The sequence below is a fragment of the Parambassis ranga genome, chromosome 19 (genome assembly GCF_900634625.1).
Source record: "Parambassis ranga chromosome 19, fParRan2.1, whole genome shotgun sequence".
Classification (NCBI taxonomy): Eukaryota; Metazoa; Chordata; class Actinopteri; family Ambassidae; genus Parambassis; species Parambassis ranga.
The window spans coordinates 13940276-13958088 of NC_041039.1; the positions used below are offsets into that span (position 1 = coordinate 13940276).

General features: G+C 42.1%; 1 protein-coding gene across 6 annotated transcripts in view; it reads right to left on the bottom strand.

Annotated features, from left to right (window-relative positions):
• Positions 1–17768, bottom strand: part of otud7a (OTU deubiquitinase 7A) — a 30471-nt gene extending 12703 nt beyond the window's left edge. The window contains exons 1-5 of one of the 6 annotated variants that reach the window (XM_028430737.1): positions 17663–17768; positions 5883–6012; positions 3327–3480; positions 1368–1553; positions 1067–1285 (exon numbers count right to left, since the gene is read on the bottom strand). In XM_028430737.1, coding sequence (XP_028286538.1) covers positions 1067–1285; positions 1368–1553; positions 3327–3411 — 490 coding nt within the window. In that variant the 5' untranslated portion in view covers positions 3412–3480; positions 5883–6012; positions 17663–17768. Of the gene's footprint in view, positions 1–1066; positions 1286–1367; positions 1554–3326; positions 3481–3620; positions 3663–5882; positions 6013–9781; positions 9892–13254; positions 13320–16792; positions 16879–16915; positions 17129–17662 lie in introns of those variants that run through there. The other 5 variants (XM_028430734.1, XM_028430735.1, XM_028430738.1 and 2 more) reach the window with 5 other exon arrangements.
• Between the last annotated feature and the right edge of the window lie 45 nt (positions 17769–17813).

Sequence of the window (17813 nt, forward strand, 5' to 3'; positions counted from 1 at the left end):
ACCCTGCCTGCATCCCTGTGGGAGAGACGACTGTTTCACAGCCCTGGGCACTGCACACTGCTTTACTGCAGGCTGCCTCCCTGCTCTGAGCCCGAGGTGCTCTGACTGCATCACTTATTTAACAACAGTAAACACAGAAGCGCCTCTGAATGATTTACCCCTCTGTGAAGATGAGATCAAAATGCAGATGTTTTCCTCACTTTTGAACCTCTTTATTTTTGTTACATTTCTAGAAAGTTGAACTACTATTACTCTGCACAGATATTCTGTGTGTTAGATTAAAGAGTGATATATGCAGCGCACATAGACTATTACAGCTGAGGTTTAGCCAGATATAAAGAAAGACTGTTGTACTTTTTTCTTTCTGTAGAAATACACATTTTAAAAGATTGGGTGATACCAGCAGTTTAGATTAGATGTTAAAAAAGGTGCTATCATTTTTCATATCATCTTGTGGTGGATGATTAGGTGGTTCATACGTCTGCTAAGGCACATGACGAAAACTTCTCATTTTGAACCTTTAGTTGCAGCCAGGAGATATCCAGGTAAGACTGCTGTGGACGTCTTACAAAAACTTACTTCAGATTCTGAAACAAACACGTCTTACTTCCGATTCTGTGTATTCATATGATCTTTTAATACACTGTTCCTTGACCTTAAGTAGAATTAGGCGAGACAGACTTTGCATTCTCTGCAGATTCAGTGTGGGAAAGACTGCGGCAGATTTGAAACTTCACTAACTAGATTCTCTCCTCTAGTCAAAAGTGTCAGCTGGGATATGAATCCTGTGGGATCCCGGATGCTTTGAAATAGTTGTTGTCGTCTTCCTTCCAGATGATGCTGCTACTCTGATCTGCTCTGTGTTAATCTCAGTCTCACCTTCTGCATCTGTCTGCCACACTGACTCCTGATATCATTATTGCCACTGCTTTATGAGGCTTCAGCATTCCAGCAGTGTAGTCTAAACAAGGATGCAGGGAAATGCGCAGGATCCTGTTACGTTTCTCAAATGACATAGTAGAAATACGATAAATGAATATATTATATTATACCCCATAGTACTCACCAGCCTGCTCCAGAGCCATCATGGTGGACTGCTCTATCAGATCTCTCTCAATGAAGCTCCTGAAGTCCTCGCTGTACACACTGAGGTCTGGTAGCTGGAATGTGTAAATGGGCATCTCGAGAGGGAACTGCTCGCTGGTACACTCACTGGCCACCTGCAACCGTGCCAGGGAGACGATAGCGGAGCTGGCATGGGAAATCCCACGGGACAGACGCTTTTCTAAAAGGGAGAGTTGAATGGATGAGCCGGAAGCAAGCGCAGAAGGATAAAACGGCTGCCGTTGTTGATCATGTGGAGCTACCTTGTGCATTGTCCTCCTGCTTCTGTGCACACGTCCTGTCGATCTTGCTGACATGGGTGGGCGTGTCACGTGTCTCTGGCTGTTTGTAGTAGCGGCCCTCGTTAAAGACCTGTGGCAGGTTGGCAGTGTGGACCTGCCTGAGCTCCTCGTAGTCATTTAGAGCAGCACTGAGGTCCCAGTTTTTACCTGCAGGGCACAAAGAAAGATGTGGCTGATTGTACAATGTCACCTATTATGAACATCAAGAATGAATACTACCCATATAGTGTATATTTGATACTCTGATCTAATAATAATAGTTTATAGATTTTTTTTCTATATTGTCACAGCAACTATCCTTTTACATACATACATAATTATAGAGGTACAATTCCCGATTTGAACTGTATATGTAGTGCCTATGTTGCAGTGTAGCTGTGCAAAAAAAAAGAAAAAAAAGAAGATATTGAGAGTGTGCAGATACTTTTACATCAGGACAGCAATATTTTGATGTGCATGACACATGCAGAGACACAGTTGTCTCCTCTGGGTGCTGTCTCTCCAACAGAAATCCCCTTAAGCTTTAGGAAACACGAGTCGGGTCTCAGTCTTATTATATCTCAGTGTGATTTCTTGCCGTGCCACAGGAGCTGATCAGGTCATCACATTAAGGGCCTCAAACATTCAGAGGAAGGGGGGGGTGCATGTGTGTAATCTGAAGCAGATTCGTGACACATGGTTCATAAATGGACTCCTCGTGTAAGAGATTTGAAGGAAGTTGTCCTCTTCTACCCAGACTTCCAGACATGATGATTGTTAACAGTTTGAACATGAAACCTGACACCACTAATCACCGTCTCTCATGCCAATCGATGCTAAACTGATTCCATTCTATATAATAGATCTCTGCAGCTTCACCTACAGAAATCCAGGAACACAACATGAGGTCAAGCTGCACAGACACTCAGCACCTAATGCATCCTCTGTAAAAGCCTGCCAAAAGCCTGCTATTACTTTGGCAACTGCTGTATAAATGTACACTATCATCCATTAGAACTATTGAAGCTTCACTGGTTTCTCACTATAGGTTTTAGAACCAGGAAAATATAAACATTATTACCCAATAACTCATGGGAAGTAAATAACTGTTGTAGATTCAGTACATAAAGCAGCCTGCAGGGGGAAGCACCTCATGCTTCTCTGTCTCAACTCAATCCACAGGGTCACAGAGCAGCTGTTTGTTGCAGGTCTAAAAAGCTAAGCTAACATCAGAGCAGAGCAGCAGGCATAATACTCAAACAGGACATCCTGGCTCATGTCTGTCTTGTCTGAGTGCACTGTCTTGTGTTAGTGTCACACGTATTCCACTGTGGCTTTGTGCCAAAGTAGAATCAGAGAAAAATGGCAGTGGGAGGGAGCGAGTGAGGGACGGAGAGACAGATGCCCAACACTTTTTATCTAGACTAGACACTGGCCGCATTTTTATACACACAGACAAAAAAAAGATTTCCAGGTTCTGCACACACTCAACGAGAGCTTCATCCCCTAGTAGAAGTCCGATTACTACGGTGCATGCTTTCATTCCTGAAAAGTTCTTCCTTCGTACATCCAGTCAAAGTGAAATTAGCTGAACAACTGACCGTCACCTAGCTTTCTGTTGCTGTGTGCACTTTTGCTCTCCTGTTTTCAAAGTGGCACTATATCTAAGCTATGCAAGTGCCAGCAGCACTCTGCTCCTCAATGAGTTCCAATGAATGGGCACAAAGCTCTCCCAGGGGAGTGCACTCGTAAAGCCGTCACACTGGCCTCTAAATCAGCTGGCTCTCTGTATCAGGCCCCTCTGCTCATCTCCCAACCTTTGTTTCTATTATTTCCCCTTTCCTTTCTTTTCCTGTTTCCGCCTCTTGTCTTGCTCCGCAGCACAAATGGGAGCAGAAACAGAAATTCCTAAATACTGAGTCTGGTTTGTTGATCTCTTACCTTCCAGCAGGTCTCTTGCCAGACCCGGTTCTGCCCCTGTGGACCGAACAAAGTCTGACAGGACCGCGTCCATGTCCAGAGTCATGTGATCATGTGTGTGTGCTGCCCAAGGTGCAGCGGTGGCCTTGGTGGACGCCAGCCTTCACGTTCTCATCTGAAAAGGATAAAAAAAAAAAACACTTTACAATAATCTGCCACACCTACAAAACTCTCACCAACCCCCCGAGAGAAAACATTCAGTGGACTGCCTCCGTCTCAAATTCTAATCTCAGCTAGTAGCCTCAGCCTGCTTACGCTGCTGTGTAATGCTTCGTAGAGCTGACAGCACTGTGAACAGTGTTCCACCCTCAGCACTCCTCCCTGCCCTTGCTAATAGTCACATCATAATATCCAGCATCACACATACAACAACACAGCCAATGGCCAGATCCAGGACACACCTGCCTAACTCCAAAGCCTTTGGCTCAATGCCCATGATTATAACACTAAAACCCTTCCTGCCAGTGTCATCCAGGGGTCTCTGGGTACGATCCAATGTGTAAACAGTGAGCTGGACAGCAAAGAAGGACGCCTGCCTGGTGCCTCTTTTAGGAGCTGAGAAAGTGATGTTGTCCAGCATGATCCCAGCTAAAGATCAGGTTCACATCTTGGCTCTACAGCACCAGGGTTCTAATGATCAACAAGCACAGCCTTGTTAGGTCATAAATAATAATACTACTATGATGCACACGTTCACTCCCTCAGATTATGGAATTAATGAGCACATGCATAGCGGTCATTCCACTTGTAGCTGTGTGGGTGAAAGAGGAACTGAGCTCAGAGCACAGACAGTAAGGAAACAAACACCCACAGATGGGAGCTGTCTCTGTTCAGACCAGAGGTTTGAAAGCTGCTCACACTTGTGGCTTTGATCAAACAATGACCATGCTGGAGAAACATTCATATTCCCCATCAACAGTAAGCAGGAGCGGCTCCATATTTGTGTGCCACATGAGATGACTGTCCATCAAATTCTGGCTCGGTGTGGCAAACTGACAGACACACAGTTAACTCTGCAAATGGAGCCAATGCATAACAAATGCTTTCCTTCTTCTGAAGAGGAATAGCAGTGGATTACTCTAACAAGATGTCATGTTTTTATTGTTTTTAAACTGACCATGACAGAGAAAATGGGATGTCCTCTCTGTCAGAATTATCATCACATGAAAATTAAAGGCTTGTGACATGAAGAAAAAACACGGCTGAGTGCTTTTCGATTGTTGGCGTCAGAGAGAGAAATATCTTTGTTCAGCTTTAACATATGTATTATTAATGAGCCAAAGCTGCACTTAGTAGTTTAGCTGACCCAGTTACTGTCAACCATTTCGCTTTGTGATGCATGTGCATTTATTGTTCTGAGAGTCTAATGCAGAGGACATACATGGTGTGTGGCACACACCATGAGCTTGTGATTGATGTCTTATAAGTTATCAGGTCAAAAGTGAACCCAGAGTCCTAATGTTGTTCTTTAATGTTTTTGTTTTGCAGGAAATCTAAAAGGCCAAAATACAGCCTGTGAAGTTTATATAATTACACTCTAGGGGACAACACTTAAGTGTGTGCGCGAAATAATAGGCTGCCTATCAAGAGGAACCCACGGTAAAGCTTTGCAGAGGGAAAAAAAGCAGTGATTTGGAAGCAGACACAGAAATAGCTGAATATTATGAGCCATGACCTCATCTTTTCTCTTAAGAAAAGAACTGTTCAGATCGGTCCCCCTGTAGGAGGTAATTATGACTCGGAAATAACACCACACTGCATGTTTTTCTTAATCTGTGACATAAAAACATGTGGGCCAAAAAAAAACCCTCGGACCAGCCAGCTTCCTGTTAATCATAGTAATTATTAGCATATTTGTCACACACATAAGCACACACACACACACACACACACAGCAACATGCTTCTGGAAACAGTTACTGGAAAGTTTAAAACTTTACTGTAATATGAGCAATTTGTATTGGTATTATTTGAATTTATTTAACAGCTTTACATACTAGTTAATTTGCTAAATATTTAATAATTTTCTGACATATGGTAACATGTATATATCACATTGTATATAATGACTTTTAAACTTCCAACAAACAGTAAATGACACAACTAGATATACATTATGTAGTTGTATCAGTAATTTAACACTATATACTGTATAAGTCATTATCAATAATGAGGTATATGTACTGTGGTGTTGCATTGCTTTTCCTTTTTGAGAAATAAAACATCTGGAAACAAAACACAGACACACACACACACACACACACACACACACACACACAAGGAGAAGTACAGCAACAGCACCTGTGCCCTTTATAAAACGGGAACATCTTCCCCAGTGCTGATCACAGATGTGTTTCCAAAAGTCTTAAGGGCACAGTTTTGAACCAGGCCTGCAGGGCTACACACTCACCACTTGATGATAAGATCTATTTATAACTGGATCTTGTTTTGTCATATTTAAAAATATCAAATATGTCCAGTCTAGTTATATATAATGTCATCCAGCAGCTTAACTTACATTCTGTATTTTTGCTGAGGGTTGTTGAGGAGCCATCTGATGACCACAGGACTTTCAGGACCAGATGCAGCTCTAGTCCATGGCTTCAGAGGCAGTGGAGAAAAGGAAGACAGTGGGGATGCAAAGAACCCTGAAACACGCAAACACACACACAGTCTGAAAGTTATCAACCTGAAACAGGAAGTTGTGGCTTTCGGTTCTTCTGATTGGCTGATTTTAGTCTGAATCTGCAGTGAAACAATCGAAACACATCTGCAAAAGCATAATTATGCTTATTTCACAACTACTTTTAAAGCAACTAAAACTCTGTAATGGTGATAATTATCATCTCCTTACCAATTTCTAATCACAGCCTCTTTTTAATGTAATTGTTTAATGTGTTTTATGACAATAAAATAATTTGATGTCACGCCTGAATTCTTTCTGATGTTCTCTGTTATGCCAGCTGTATCAGACAATGTTCTATTTTTTAATGATGTCAAGAGTATTTGACTTTCTCACTATGTAAATGAGACCATAAGTGTATTGAGGTCAGGTGTAAAAGTGCAGAAAACCCCAATACAGTGAGCACTCGGTCTCTCAGTTCTGTTTAGTCTTGTTCATCTGCTGCAGCAGGTTAATGATGCAAAACTAGTGAGGGTGGCCATGTCTGGAGCTGCCAAACACATGCAGGTATAAAATCTTGCAATAGCAAGTCTGTATCAGATGAAGTAGCTTTTCTATCTCTCAGTGAGCAAAGCTTGCTGTATTGATCTATCTTGATGGTGTGGTCGGCCTGAAACTGGATCACTTTCCACAAAGCGGTTTAGAGTACCTTGCTATGCTCCCTTAGAAAGCTTCTGGCAAGTCACGATTTGATGGAGCCCCTCCTAATCTCTTAATGCTGATGCCATGTCTCCTACTATCACCACGCTATAGTTAATGAGCGATTTCCTGATGGAAACCATACCACATAAAGACTGATACTCGACTGATATCCACTTTTACATAACATGCTCAAACTAGAAATTGAAGCTTGTTGTTGTTTGGACTGCTGCTGTCCGCTGGGATGATCTCCCTGCATGACACAGCAGTCAGAGGTGTGATTATGTACTGCAGAGTGTGTGTGTGTGTGTGTGAGATAGAAGAGTAAGCGGAAAGCCACAGTGGAAATACAGCAGTGGATATTCTACCATCCTCCAGTGGATCACACCAGCCGACGCCTCTCTCCACCCTTTCAGCAGAACACTGTCAAGTGCTGAGGAGTTAGTGTCAAACCTCTCCTAAGTGGTACTGAAATATCCTTCTGTGTCATGCATAATTCACACGAACAGATAAAGGGTACATATCCTGTATGTATCTTGTTTATTTGTACAAACTCTCACAGCAACAATAGCCAGAGCACTACTGCATGTGTTAGAGAAGGGTTCTCTAACAAGCCAGCAGCACATCACTTCTGTGTGATGACGTGATGCATAGGTCTATGCTGATTGGTCCAAGGTTTTCTTGAAACAAACTCAGAGATGAACAATGGCTCCTGCAGGCTGTATCTTTGATCTTGTGGCGTGAACGCATAAAACATGTGGCCTTGCAACTGCTAATGTCTCAATTTCATCTTACTGCTTCTGTTCTTTCACAACCTGCTTATTACATTATACCAGAGAGCAGACACACCATATATCAACAAGATGTGTACTTTGACTGTAATCACAAAGGGCTCAGGCACAGATACAAACTCCATTGTTTATCTCTAAGGGGCCAGTGACCTGTTAGCATTCTGCCAGCGGGCCCTCATGCCTTTAAGACAGTAAAGTCTTAAAGGCATGAGACTTATTTTAAATTATCTGGTTGCAAAAATACTGCAGGAAAGTCAACAGCATTCTCCTACACAAAATGTAATATATAGAGTACTATTTTAATTAGTTAAAATTGTGATTTAAATCACTGCAACACTAGATATGATATAAATGTAACTCCTGCTTAACATATAAATTAAATGCAGGCAAACCAAGTCGTCAACAAACCTGGATACAAAAATATAATGATGCACACTGTATGACATGACATACCTTAGATGAGGGTGTTTTATAACTTATGCTTCACATGTTACTACCTTACACACAGAGAAACATCACATAAACACTATAAAGCTGGCACCCACCCACTACTTCCTCTGTTATGTTTAGAGGCTTTACTACCAAAATATTAAAATAAATAGGCTGCCTGATTTAAAAGTGTATTATTATTAAGTGTGTGTGAGTTCATTTTGTTCCCCTTAGACAGGAGCTCGTGTGGCTATTTTTCCATGATGTACATGCACGTTACCATTTTACAGTTACAGGATGAGTTATCGCTGAGATAATTGTCTCCAGAGTGAGCAGTGATCGCCCACACGCACGGCTGATACACAGCAGGTGGGAGGTGAACATACTGTACAAACACTTACACTCTGCACTGCATCTCCTCCATAACTGGAAAATGGACGGGCAGCCAATCCTGAACACGCTTGCTGAGGTCAACGGTAGCATATATATATATATATATATATATATATATATATATGTTTTTGGTAAAGCTCTTGAATAAGCTTTTAAAAGCCGGCTTCAATTTAGGTTTTTATGTTGCACAAATGAGACTTTATATACAAAGTCAGAGTGCACACGTGTGCACAAAGTGTGTCTGTAGACCGTACGCTACTACATGAAATACTGATGCTGTTAAGGGGAAAAAAAAAACATGCTTTGCAGACTGTTAGCGCTCATTAATTTATGTCCATTGCTTGTATAGCCATAAACCTGTCTTGTCTAGTTTCTGCTTTCCTCCTTTTTACAGAGCTTTTCCATTACTACCCCCCCCCCCCCCCCCCCACAAAAAAAGTTCTTAATCAAAGAGGAGGAAAAAATATATTATGCTGTGAGACGAAAGAAAAAAATAAGAGAAGCACCTCGCAGCATTAAGCAATTAAAGGCCCACTCTGTAGAGTTTATGTGTCTCTATTAGCATGAATAAGGTTTTAATCAGTGTACAACCACCTGTGACTATGACTCATGGTGTGAGCTTTGTGAGCCCACAATCAGCCCTACATATCTACACAGAGAGCAGCTCCTCTTCCACTGAGAATGCCATCATGTTGTACTACCATGTTTCTATGTGGTCCTACATGCTGGGAATGCAGAGTGTTCTGTTGATTGTGTAGAGAAACTGGAATGTCTGATATAGAATGTGTGTTTTTATGGTGACAGTCCTGCACAAATAATAACAATTTGTAACATATGAGTCTCTAACTGTAGTCAGCTGGTTCATATACACAGATAATGAACGTTTAAACTAACCAATAGTAGAACAGTAGAACTCTTGCAGAAAGACATTTTAAAAAGTTATATTACATAAACTTCTGAAAACAAACACAATGTCACAGATGTCCAAAGCAGCCTACAAAGTAAATCCCCTCATGCAAAAAGTGTCTCATCATGCCCTCCCCTGCTGCAACACCATCTTGACTTGACAGAGTGTAAAATTGTTTAGTCTGATGATGGCGGATGAAACCTTTTTATAAAGACTGGATGTCACACGGTGACAAGCTGCCGCTGAACTTGCCAGTGGCAGAACATCTGGTGTCAGCCTCCAAACACCAGCCAGAAGAGGAGAGGAGAAGGTTTTCTCATCTATTGTCTAATATTTCTAAAACCTTTTTTTTCTTTCCTTTTTATTCTTTGTTAATCAATCAGTGGGATTGACAAAGTAGAAATGTAATAATTTTATATTTAATGCATTGATAGTGAAGTTATTATATTCCAAAGCTGAAGCAGATTATTTCAAAGCCAGGAGACAGAAGAAGAGAAGAGCTGGTGGCGAAGGAAAGCCAAAAGAATCATGAAAGTCAGTGAGGGGGAAAAAAAGTATTACAGCTCGCACAGTACCTGTAGTTGCAGTATGACCAGAAAGCTCTCTTGTGAGTATAAAAAGTCGACAAATCTAAACATTCAAGAATAAGATGATCTCAAGTCAGAGCATCTTGTATGCTGACATCTCACTCCATGGCTCCAGTATACCAGGAAGTACCACTCTAAAGTGTCAACAACCTCTGAAATCTAAAACCTGTGCCTGGTTTACAAAATAGTGGCAGGGGACCTGTTCAGCAAGGGTTTAACACAAGACACCGGCTCATTGGTTAAACACAAATTAAGTTACACAATCTTCAAAAAAGTCTGATCCCTCCTCTGCTGGAGAGAATATACATGTTTCTTCAAGGCAAGAAGAATAAAATCCTATATTCTGGCTCAGGCAAACAGCTTGGTCAAGCCAACTGTGGCTTCATCACCAGTGTGTGTGTGTGTGTGTGTGAGCTGCGCTGCAGTTAGCAGGGCCAAGTACCAACAGGCTGAAACTGCTGTGTTCAACAGTACTAGATAAACACCCTGCGATGCCATTCTCTGGAGTGAATGAGGGTGTGAGAACACAAACACGAATGTATGCGTGTGTGTGTGTGTGTGTGTGTGTACGCTCCAAAACAACTACTGCACGTTCAGTACCCAGCATGCCTTCAGTGCATTTAGCAATCGCAAAACGAACAGAGCAAGTGTTTCCATAAAGGGCTTCCAAAACACTGAGGACAGCTAATAAAAGATGGCATTCATTCTTACCCTGATTCATATGTTCGTGCACAGCGAAATGTCAAGCCACCCTCTCAGTTATGGTCAGAGGAAAAAAAAAAAAAAAACACGCCTGTTTTTCCTGCAACAATGGATATAGCTCTTATATTTTACTACAACAGTTTTAAAACAGTAAGGGCATGAACTGGAAAATTACTGCAATGGAAAAATTGGGTGTTGGAGAAACATGTTAGCACAATTTCCAGGAAACAGGTCATTTCTACCTCAGTACTACATAATAAAGACAATGCATTAGTGTGCTTTAAAACACAGCTCACTTCAGCAGCATAGGAAATTCATGTAACAAGATAATATAATGTCTCACCAAACTACAAACTAAGCACTTCCACTGTTTTAAAGTCCTTGCTTGAGAGCACAAGATTCAATCAGTGAATTTCAATGCAGAGCTGAAAGCACCACTTGCTATTCAGCCATCATATCAGGTAGTCAGCCTCCATCTCTGTCCCTCCTCCTCCTCCTCCTGCAGTCACAATGGAAAGCTTGTTGATTGCGTATGCACCTCACCAGTGAACAGTGTATAGGAGGCATATGCCATCACCTAGACAATATCCTTGGCAGTCAGTGGAATGTACTGTATGGTCTATTTAAATCAGTGCGTAATGATGACGTATTCCGCTCCTCCTGACCTGGCATCAACTCATCAAGCTAAACCATTTTTGATTTTCGAGAGGTCTGCCTGTCTCTGACACCTGGGAGTAGACTGCTGAGTTCCTCCTTATGTCTCCTTTGTAATTCACTAATGGGACTTCCCTTGTCATCAGGACTCACTGACTGCATGTGAATTCCCTATAGCCTGACAGATCAACAAAACCAAGAATGTGGAAGGATGGACGCTGTCAGCAGTCATACACAAATCACTAATTACAAGTCAATAAACATGATACGTGTTGTGCGAGGATGACACTGAGGAAAAACAAATGCAGGATGTCGAGGAAGACTTGACTCTTTGTTTACAGTCTATAGATTTTAGCTCATCCTACCCAACCACCAAAACCAAAGTGCCAAGTCTACCCTGATTGGTCAGCTGACTCACTTTCTTGTTTGGACGTGGCAGACTTTAACAGAAGGGAAAAAGTCCAAATCATAATTAAAAAACAGACTGCTATGCAGATGTGAGAAAGATGCTGCTCGAAGCAGTGATGTCACTTTGCATCTCATTGCTGCACTGCACACTGCCAGCAAAGCATATTCTCGGACTGGAGAGTTGTTGTTAATTGGCACTAAAATGTATCATCACATTAATATTTGAAGTAAATTCTGACTGAAGCCACAGTGGACAGCATGAGCACTGTGCTGTGTATGGTGCTTGGCTGAGGTTAAAATCCCTTTCACCCTGTGGGTCTCTGTACCAGGATCAGGCTATAACTGACACAACAATTAAACCAGCAGCCCATGACACATTGTTACTAATGATTTAGTTGGGTGTAGTGTGGAGTTATGGAATTATGTCCATATTTTTTTCAGTTTCATCTCTGGTGTGGTGGTCAAGATAAGAATGATTGTATTTCAAAATACTCCCTAATCTACAAACCAGTTTTCCTGTCTGACCTTATGGTCAAGTCAAATCTGTGGTTCTACCAGAGCTGCAGACACCGCTCAGCTGTGTCTGCAGCATGCACCCAAACAAAGAGCTGGTTGCTGAGGGGCACAGAACGAGATCATAACCCCTTAAAATGTCAGTCCCTTCAGTCCTCTAACTGCAGCCAATACCTCTTTTCCTGACTGGTCCCTTTTCAACAGAGTGCCATGAGCAGACAGCTGTGACTGTAGACTGATGCCCTTCCGAAGCAGAAGGTTCTTGACTTTTGAAAGAAAGAGAAAACAGTATTCTGTGGACATATACTTAAGATGTACAGTACAGCTGCACAGAAGCATTGTTTCTCTATTCAAATATGATGAGTGTGTATCTGCTGACCCCATGTGAGATAACTGGACAGACTAGCTGATGCCAGCTGGTGTTCCTTATTCGAGTTTGTGCTGAGGGAGAGTGTCTCCAGACGTTTGTGCTTTGTTTCGCTTTTTTAAAGACCAACATGTAACAAAACAGAACATTACTTCTGTAAATAATACACTGTTACTGTACACATCCATTCACAGTACATTCTAATGTCCTGATGTATTTTATTATTATTATTTCCACAGTAGCTCCAGTGAGAAAAGGAACGTTTTGACACCTGTTATCTCACCAGTATATCATCGCTGTTGGATTGGCTGTGTGGGTGGCTGTGTGCATAGCTGTGCAGGTACACTCAAGTAGGTGGGGAGGTCAATATCACATAACCTTATTCTTAATTTAGTATATGCAAGAAAAAACATAAACACACAAGTTTTCTCAACACTATAGTGCAGATATGGGTGTAGTCATCTTATTATTGTAAATGTTTTAAAATTCCATTTCACATTGCTGTAAAATGAAACAGTTAAACTGTAGCAGAGGTTAGGCCAAGTTAAGGTCTACCTCTCCTCAGAGTTGCATCCCTGTGCAGCCCCCTGCATAAGAACTATAACACATTTCAATAAAAACCATGATCAATGTACAGTAATATAATTTCATTACACAAACATTCTCAAGCTGTGGTCTTCTTGCACTTCAGTGAGGTCAGTTTGGCAAAGTAACAATGACTTTGCTATCCAAAAATGAGCTAATGGTAACTACAACAACAACAAATCTACACACAAACAGCCCCTACAGTGAATGCTGAACCAGAATCAATACGTACCACAAGAAGACAAAAACTGTCCGAAACTGAAGTGCTGGACCCTGCAACCAGTTCCTGGACTAGATCACTTTTTCTGATGAATGTATTCCTAATCAGCCCCCCTGCACACAGAACATTCAGTGAGTGCACAGAAAACATGTGTCATACCCAGTTACCGATATTTACCTAATTATGTAGAAATGACTGATGACGCATCCTGATAATCTTTCACTTTTATGTGTCAGAAAATGTTGAGTGAAATGGGCCATCAGAGGAAGTAAGTGGTTCACCTGCCTGGTAAAAAGCACACGTTCATTTATTTTTCATGTAGTCATTCAGAATGTCTCAATTTTGATGGTTAATGATGGCGTTAATCAAGGATGGTTTCCATAATCTACTACAGCAGCTTTTGGTCCACACCATCAAATGAAAAGATGCTCACATACTGGCTGCTCTCTCTCACACACACACCTGTCCAGTGTCAGGGAATGTTTGGCTGCCCTGACATGAGTACTGCTAAATCTACCTGGAAACCTCACTGATGTCAAATGTTACAGAGCCACCAGAACCACCGAAACCATCCTGTAAACTAAATACATAATTATTAAATGTATGGTAATATGATATAACCAGGAAACATCACATGATCCAACCTACACACAAAGTGACCTTACATGGGCTCCAGAGCACATCGCTGAGAAGGTATATATGTAAAAGAGGCAGTAGGAGGTAAGTAGCTGCAGGCTAAATAATCAGAGCAGACCTCCACCACATATTCTCCTGACATTCACACAACTCTGACTGAAAACTGCTGTGTGACTGGTATGAGGATATCAAAACAAGTGGCTTGGAAACCTTCATGAGACAAAAAAAAACAGCCCTCTCGAGTGATCTCTGATGAGGGCAGAGAGGAAGAGAGTAGTACACAAGGAAAATGTGTTCTGTAACTTTCCATCTGTTGATACGTGTGTCATGGACAAACGATGAGAAATGAGGGAAACAAAGTGACAGAATTGTTTTTCAAATAAAGAATTGAGGTAAAATATAATTAAAGAGAAAAACAGCACTACTGCTGCTGTTTTTTTCAGGACTGTAACTAACTTGTGTTTCCTTTTTAATACTTCCTTCAACAGTGTGACAAAATGGAGATACACCGAGTTTCCAACAAATGCAGCTGGGTTTAGCAGAGAAAACGAGGCCTGACCTATTTTTCTGAATGAATGAAAATGACCTACGCTGTGGGCCTGCATGAATCTAAATTGAGTCACCAAGGGTATCCTGTGCAACAGTGTTCTGTTTGATTTAGCAACTGCTCCCTTGCTGATTTGTGGCAGGACAGGGGATGGCTGTGCCCACTAGGCCTTGTGGCGAGAATGTCACAATGGCAGACGTCTCCAGGAGCCACCCTGCTCCGAGACTCAGCACCAGACAAGAGAAGCCACACAAATGCCATTAGATGCAGGAGGCACGTGAGTACACATGCATATGTCGCCTGTCATCTAGCTCCTGTGGACACAGAGTCTGATAAAGGGCTTAGAAAGTGGCTACATCTTCAGGTGAAGATGAACAGGTTTCAGAATATTCCCACAATGCCGAGCAAACTAATCTGTCATCTCGCCTGGTGTAATTTTGTTCAGCGTTACAGTTTCCACACACTGTGCTAGAAGCTAGCCTGCTAGCTGCTGCATCTTCTTTTCGAGACAAACACACAGAAGCTTGAGTCATTTTAATGAAATAAAATACAGAATGCAGAACTTTATCTTTGCTTAACTGTATGCAGACTGTTAGATGTTGCAGGGAAAGCCCCCAAGTTCCTCTTTAATCTCTAAATATATATTTGACTCAAACGAAGACTGAGTCATCATCTTCTTCTGTTGTGAACTGGATAATAAATTCACACAATAAGTCAACATTATGGGTAAAGGAGAGCTGTTTGCTTACAGACAAACATCACACTTTCTACGCACATCCAGGTGTCCTATTGGCTTAAAATAAGGATTTTCTTGCTCATGTAATTTACAAAAATGACACGGCTGAAGTCAAGGCTTTAAAACAGCCCTGTGAGTCTCTTTAGGCTGTGTTTAGACGCGCCAGACACAAACACACCTCTCACCACTGATAAATCAAGCCTCATTTAAAGAAAAGATTATGTGTGTAACACAGTTTCTGCAGTGACTTCTCAGTGGTCACCTCACCACAGCACAAAAAGTGAACATTGGCATAATGCTTACAACTGAGTGTGTCTCTAGTTGGGAGGAGACCCAAATCCCAACATGAGCCATGTTTATTCAAGATAAAGACCTTGCAGTGGCTTTGAAAGGGCCTCCTCCTCCACCCTTCCATATTTTTGATGACTCTCTGGCTGTCTCCATGGCCTCTAGCTGACCTCCCTCTGCCTGTAGACAGAACACTTAACATTGCGTTCCCACCTGTAGAGATGTCTGAACAGGGCCCACTTCAGAGCCGTGCAGTGATTGGGCCATGATTACCATAGGCACTTGACTCATTTCATCTCCTCCGAGGAAGAACTAAACCTGGGGAATCGGGCATGGAGATGGAGAAGCTTTTTTTTTTTTAATGATTGTAATACTAAAAAAATGTTTTTAACAATGATTTCTTATGAGGGGTTATTCCTCTGCTGAGCTTTTTGAAGTCTAGGTAGTGGGCAGTTGGCACAGATGTTTGCAGAGAGATGTCATTTTGTATCAGCGGAAGAGCCGTTTGATAAAGCCGCACTGCCTTGGTGACATGAAAGCCCAGCTGAATTCAACAACAACCGTCATCTCTGCTCTGCTTTTCTACAGCTAAATGCCAGTGACAGGAACAGAATTCCCTGTGGTAACTGATCAGGTGCCAAGCGCCCTCTCCCCAGTGCCCGGCTGCTGCACTGAAGCCCTCTGTGGAGCTGGCATGGCCTGGCTTGGCTCTGCCCGGCCTTGTAGCTCACCATTTGAGCCATATCTCCAAATCACGTATACCTGTGTAAAGGATTTAGCTGTAAAGTTAAGATGGCAAAGTCGATTTAATGTGAATCACCGTCTTTAAATTGAAGTGGGTTAAAGTTTATTAAGTCAGCACTCATAAATCTGGTTTCAAAATTCCAGAGCAATGAATCAGTGGCCTCACTATCCTCTCACAGGCAGCCATAGTTAGGTAGAGAACCAGGCCAACAATAAAGGAAACATATCTCCAGAATGAAAGCAGCACATTGTTAGGCTTTAACATTAAAGTGAGGCTGCTCTGATTTACAATACCTGCCCTAAAACACACTGTGGTGATGGATGTCCACCACCTTCACAGCTCCACAGCCTCAATGGGATATTTTCCATACCCTGCTGTCTCACATGTAGCCTATATTGCTTCTGTCTCTTCCTACATCACAAAGGTCTGTGACCAAGCACACACATCCATGTTTACAGCATCTTACTCCAAGACTCTGGTTCCTGTCTCATCCCCCCCTCTGAAACCGTCGATGAGGGTTTGTGGCCTCGGTGTGTTTGCCTTCGACCTAAATTAAAGGTATTTGAGGAGCTCAAGTTAAATGCATCGAGGCACGTACTCGCATAAAGGCAGGTGCACCTGTCTGCAGTGGCAGCCTTTTGTGTTCACTACCAAATGATCCCCACGAATCGCCGTGTCGCCCCTGGAAAAGCAGTGGAACAGAATGAGGTCTGTGTCTTACCGTGCTGCTTTCAGTCATTGCTCCCCCATCATCGTAACGTTTGCAGTCCAGACCTCTGACGAACCGTTTATTCCTATCAGGCTGTCTCACTCTCTCCCTCTCTCTCTCACTCGCTCATCCCCATGTCATGTTTCTCCGCTGCAGCAGAACGAGACCACGCCTCCTCCGCCGGCCCTGCTACGTCAGCCGCACGGCACGCACACGCTTACGACGCACGTCCAGCAAGGCGCCACCAGATGGCGCTGTGCCTGAGCGCAAACACAAGTAGTCACACAAACTGTTCAATCACAGCTTATTACAGCAAATACCAACGTTAATAGAGTAGAGATATCATATGAGTTTTAATAGAAAACTTTACGGTGATAAATTTAGTGTTTGCTTTTTAATGTAATTGACATTATATGACAAATATTGATAATAAATATATTTTTTTTAATTGTAAGACTAACTCATTTTTTGGTGATCAATAAGCACTTTCCCTGTGGAATAAATGAATAAATGCAACAATAAACCTGAACAAAATATTTGTTTGAAAGAAAAGATGAGAAATGTATGAAGTCTATGACTATTTAAGTTTTTACCTTATCCTGAAAAAAAAAAGAAATTCTTCAAAAACATATAGGCCGCTGTTAACAACAAGTCCGAAGAAACACGTCATAGTGTTAAAGATTTGTGGAACAGATCTATGTGTTGAGGGGCACGGACGCTGGGTATTAAATGATTTATCAGGATCGTTGTTGTGCTCACCGCAGTCCATCCTTCTCATTGTCCCGTGCTTCACTTGAACGAACTGGTCCTGCAAGTTATCTCTGGGCTGGTCACAGAGCCCCATATCGATCCGCCAGTGTACCTGCTGCACGGACGCGCTGCGCCTTTGGAGACAGTGTCCTTCCTTCCT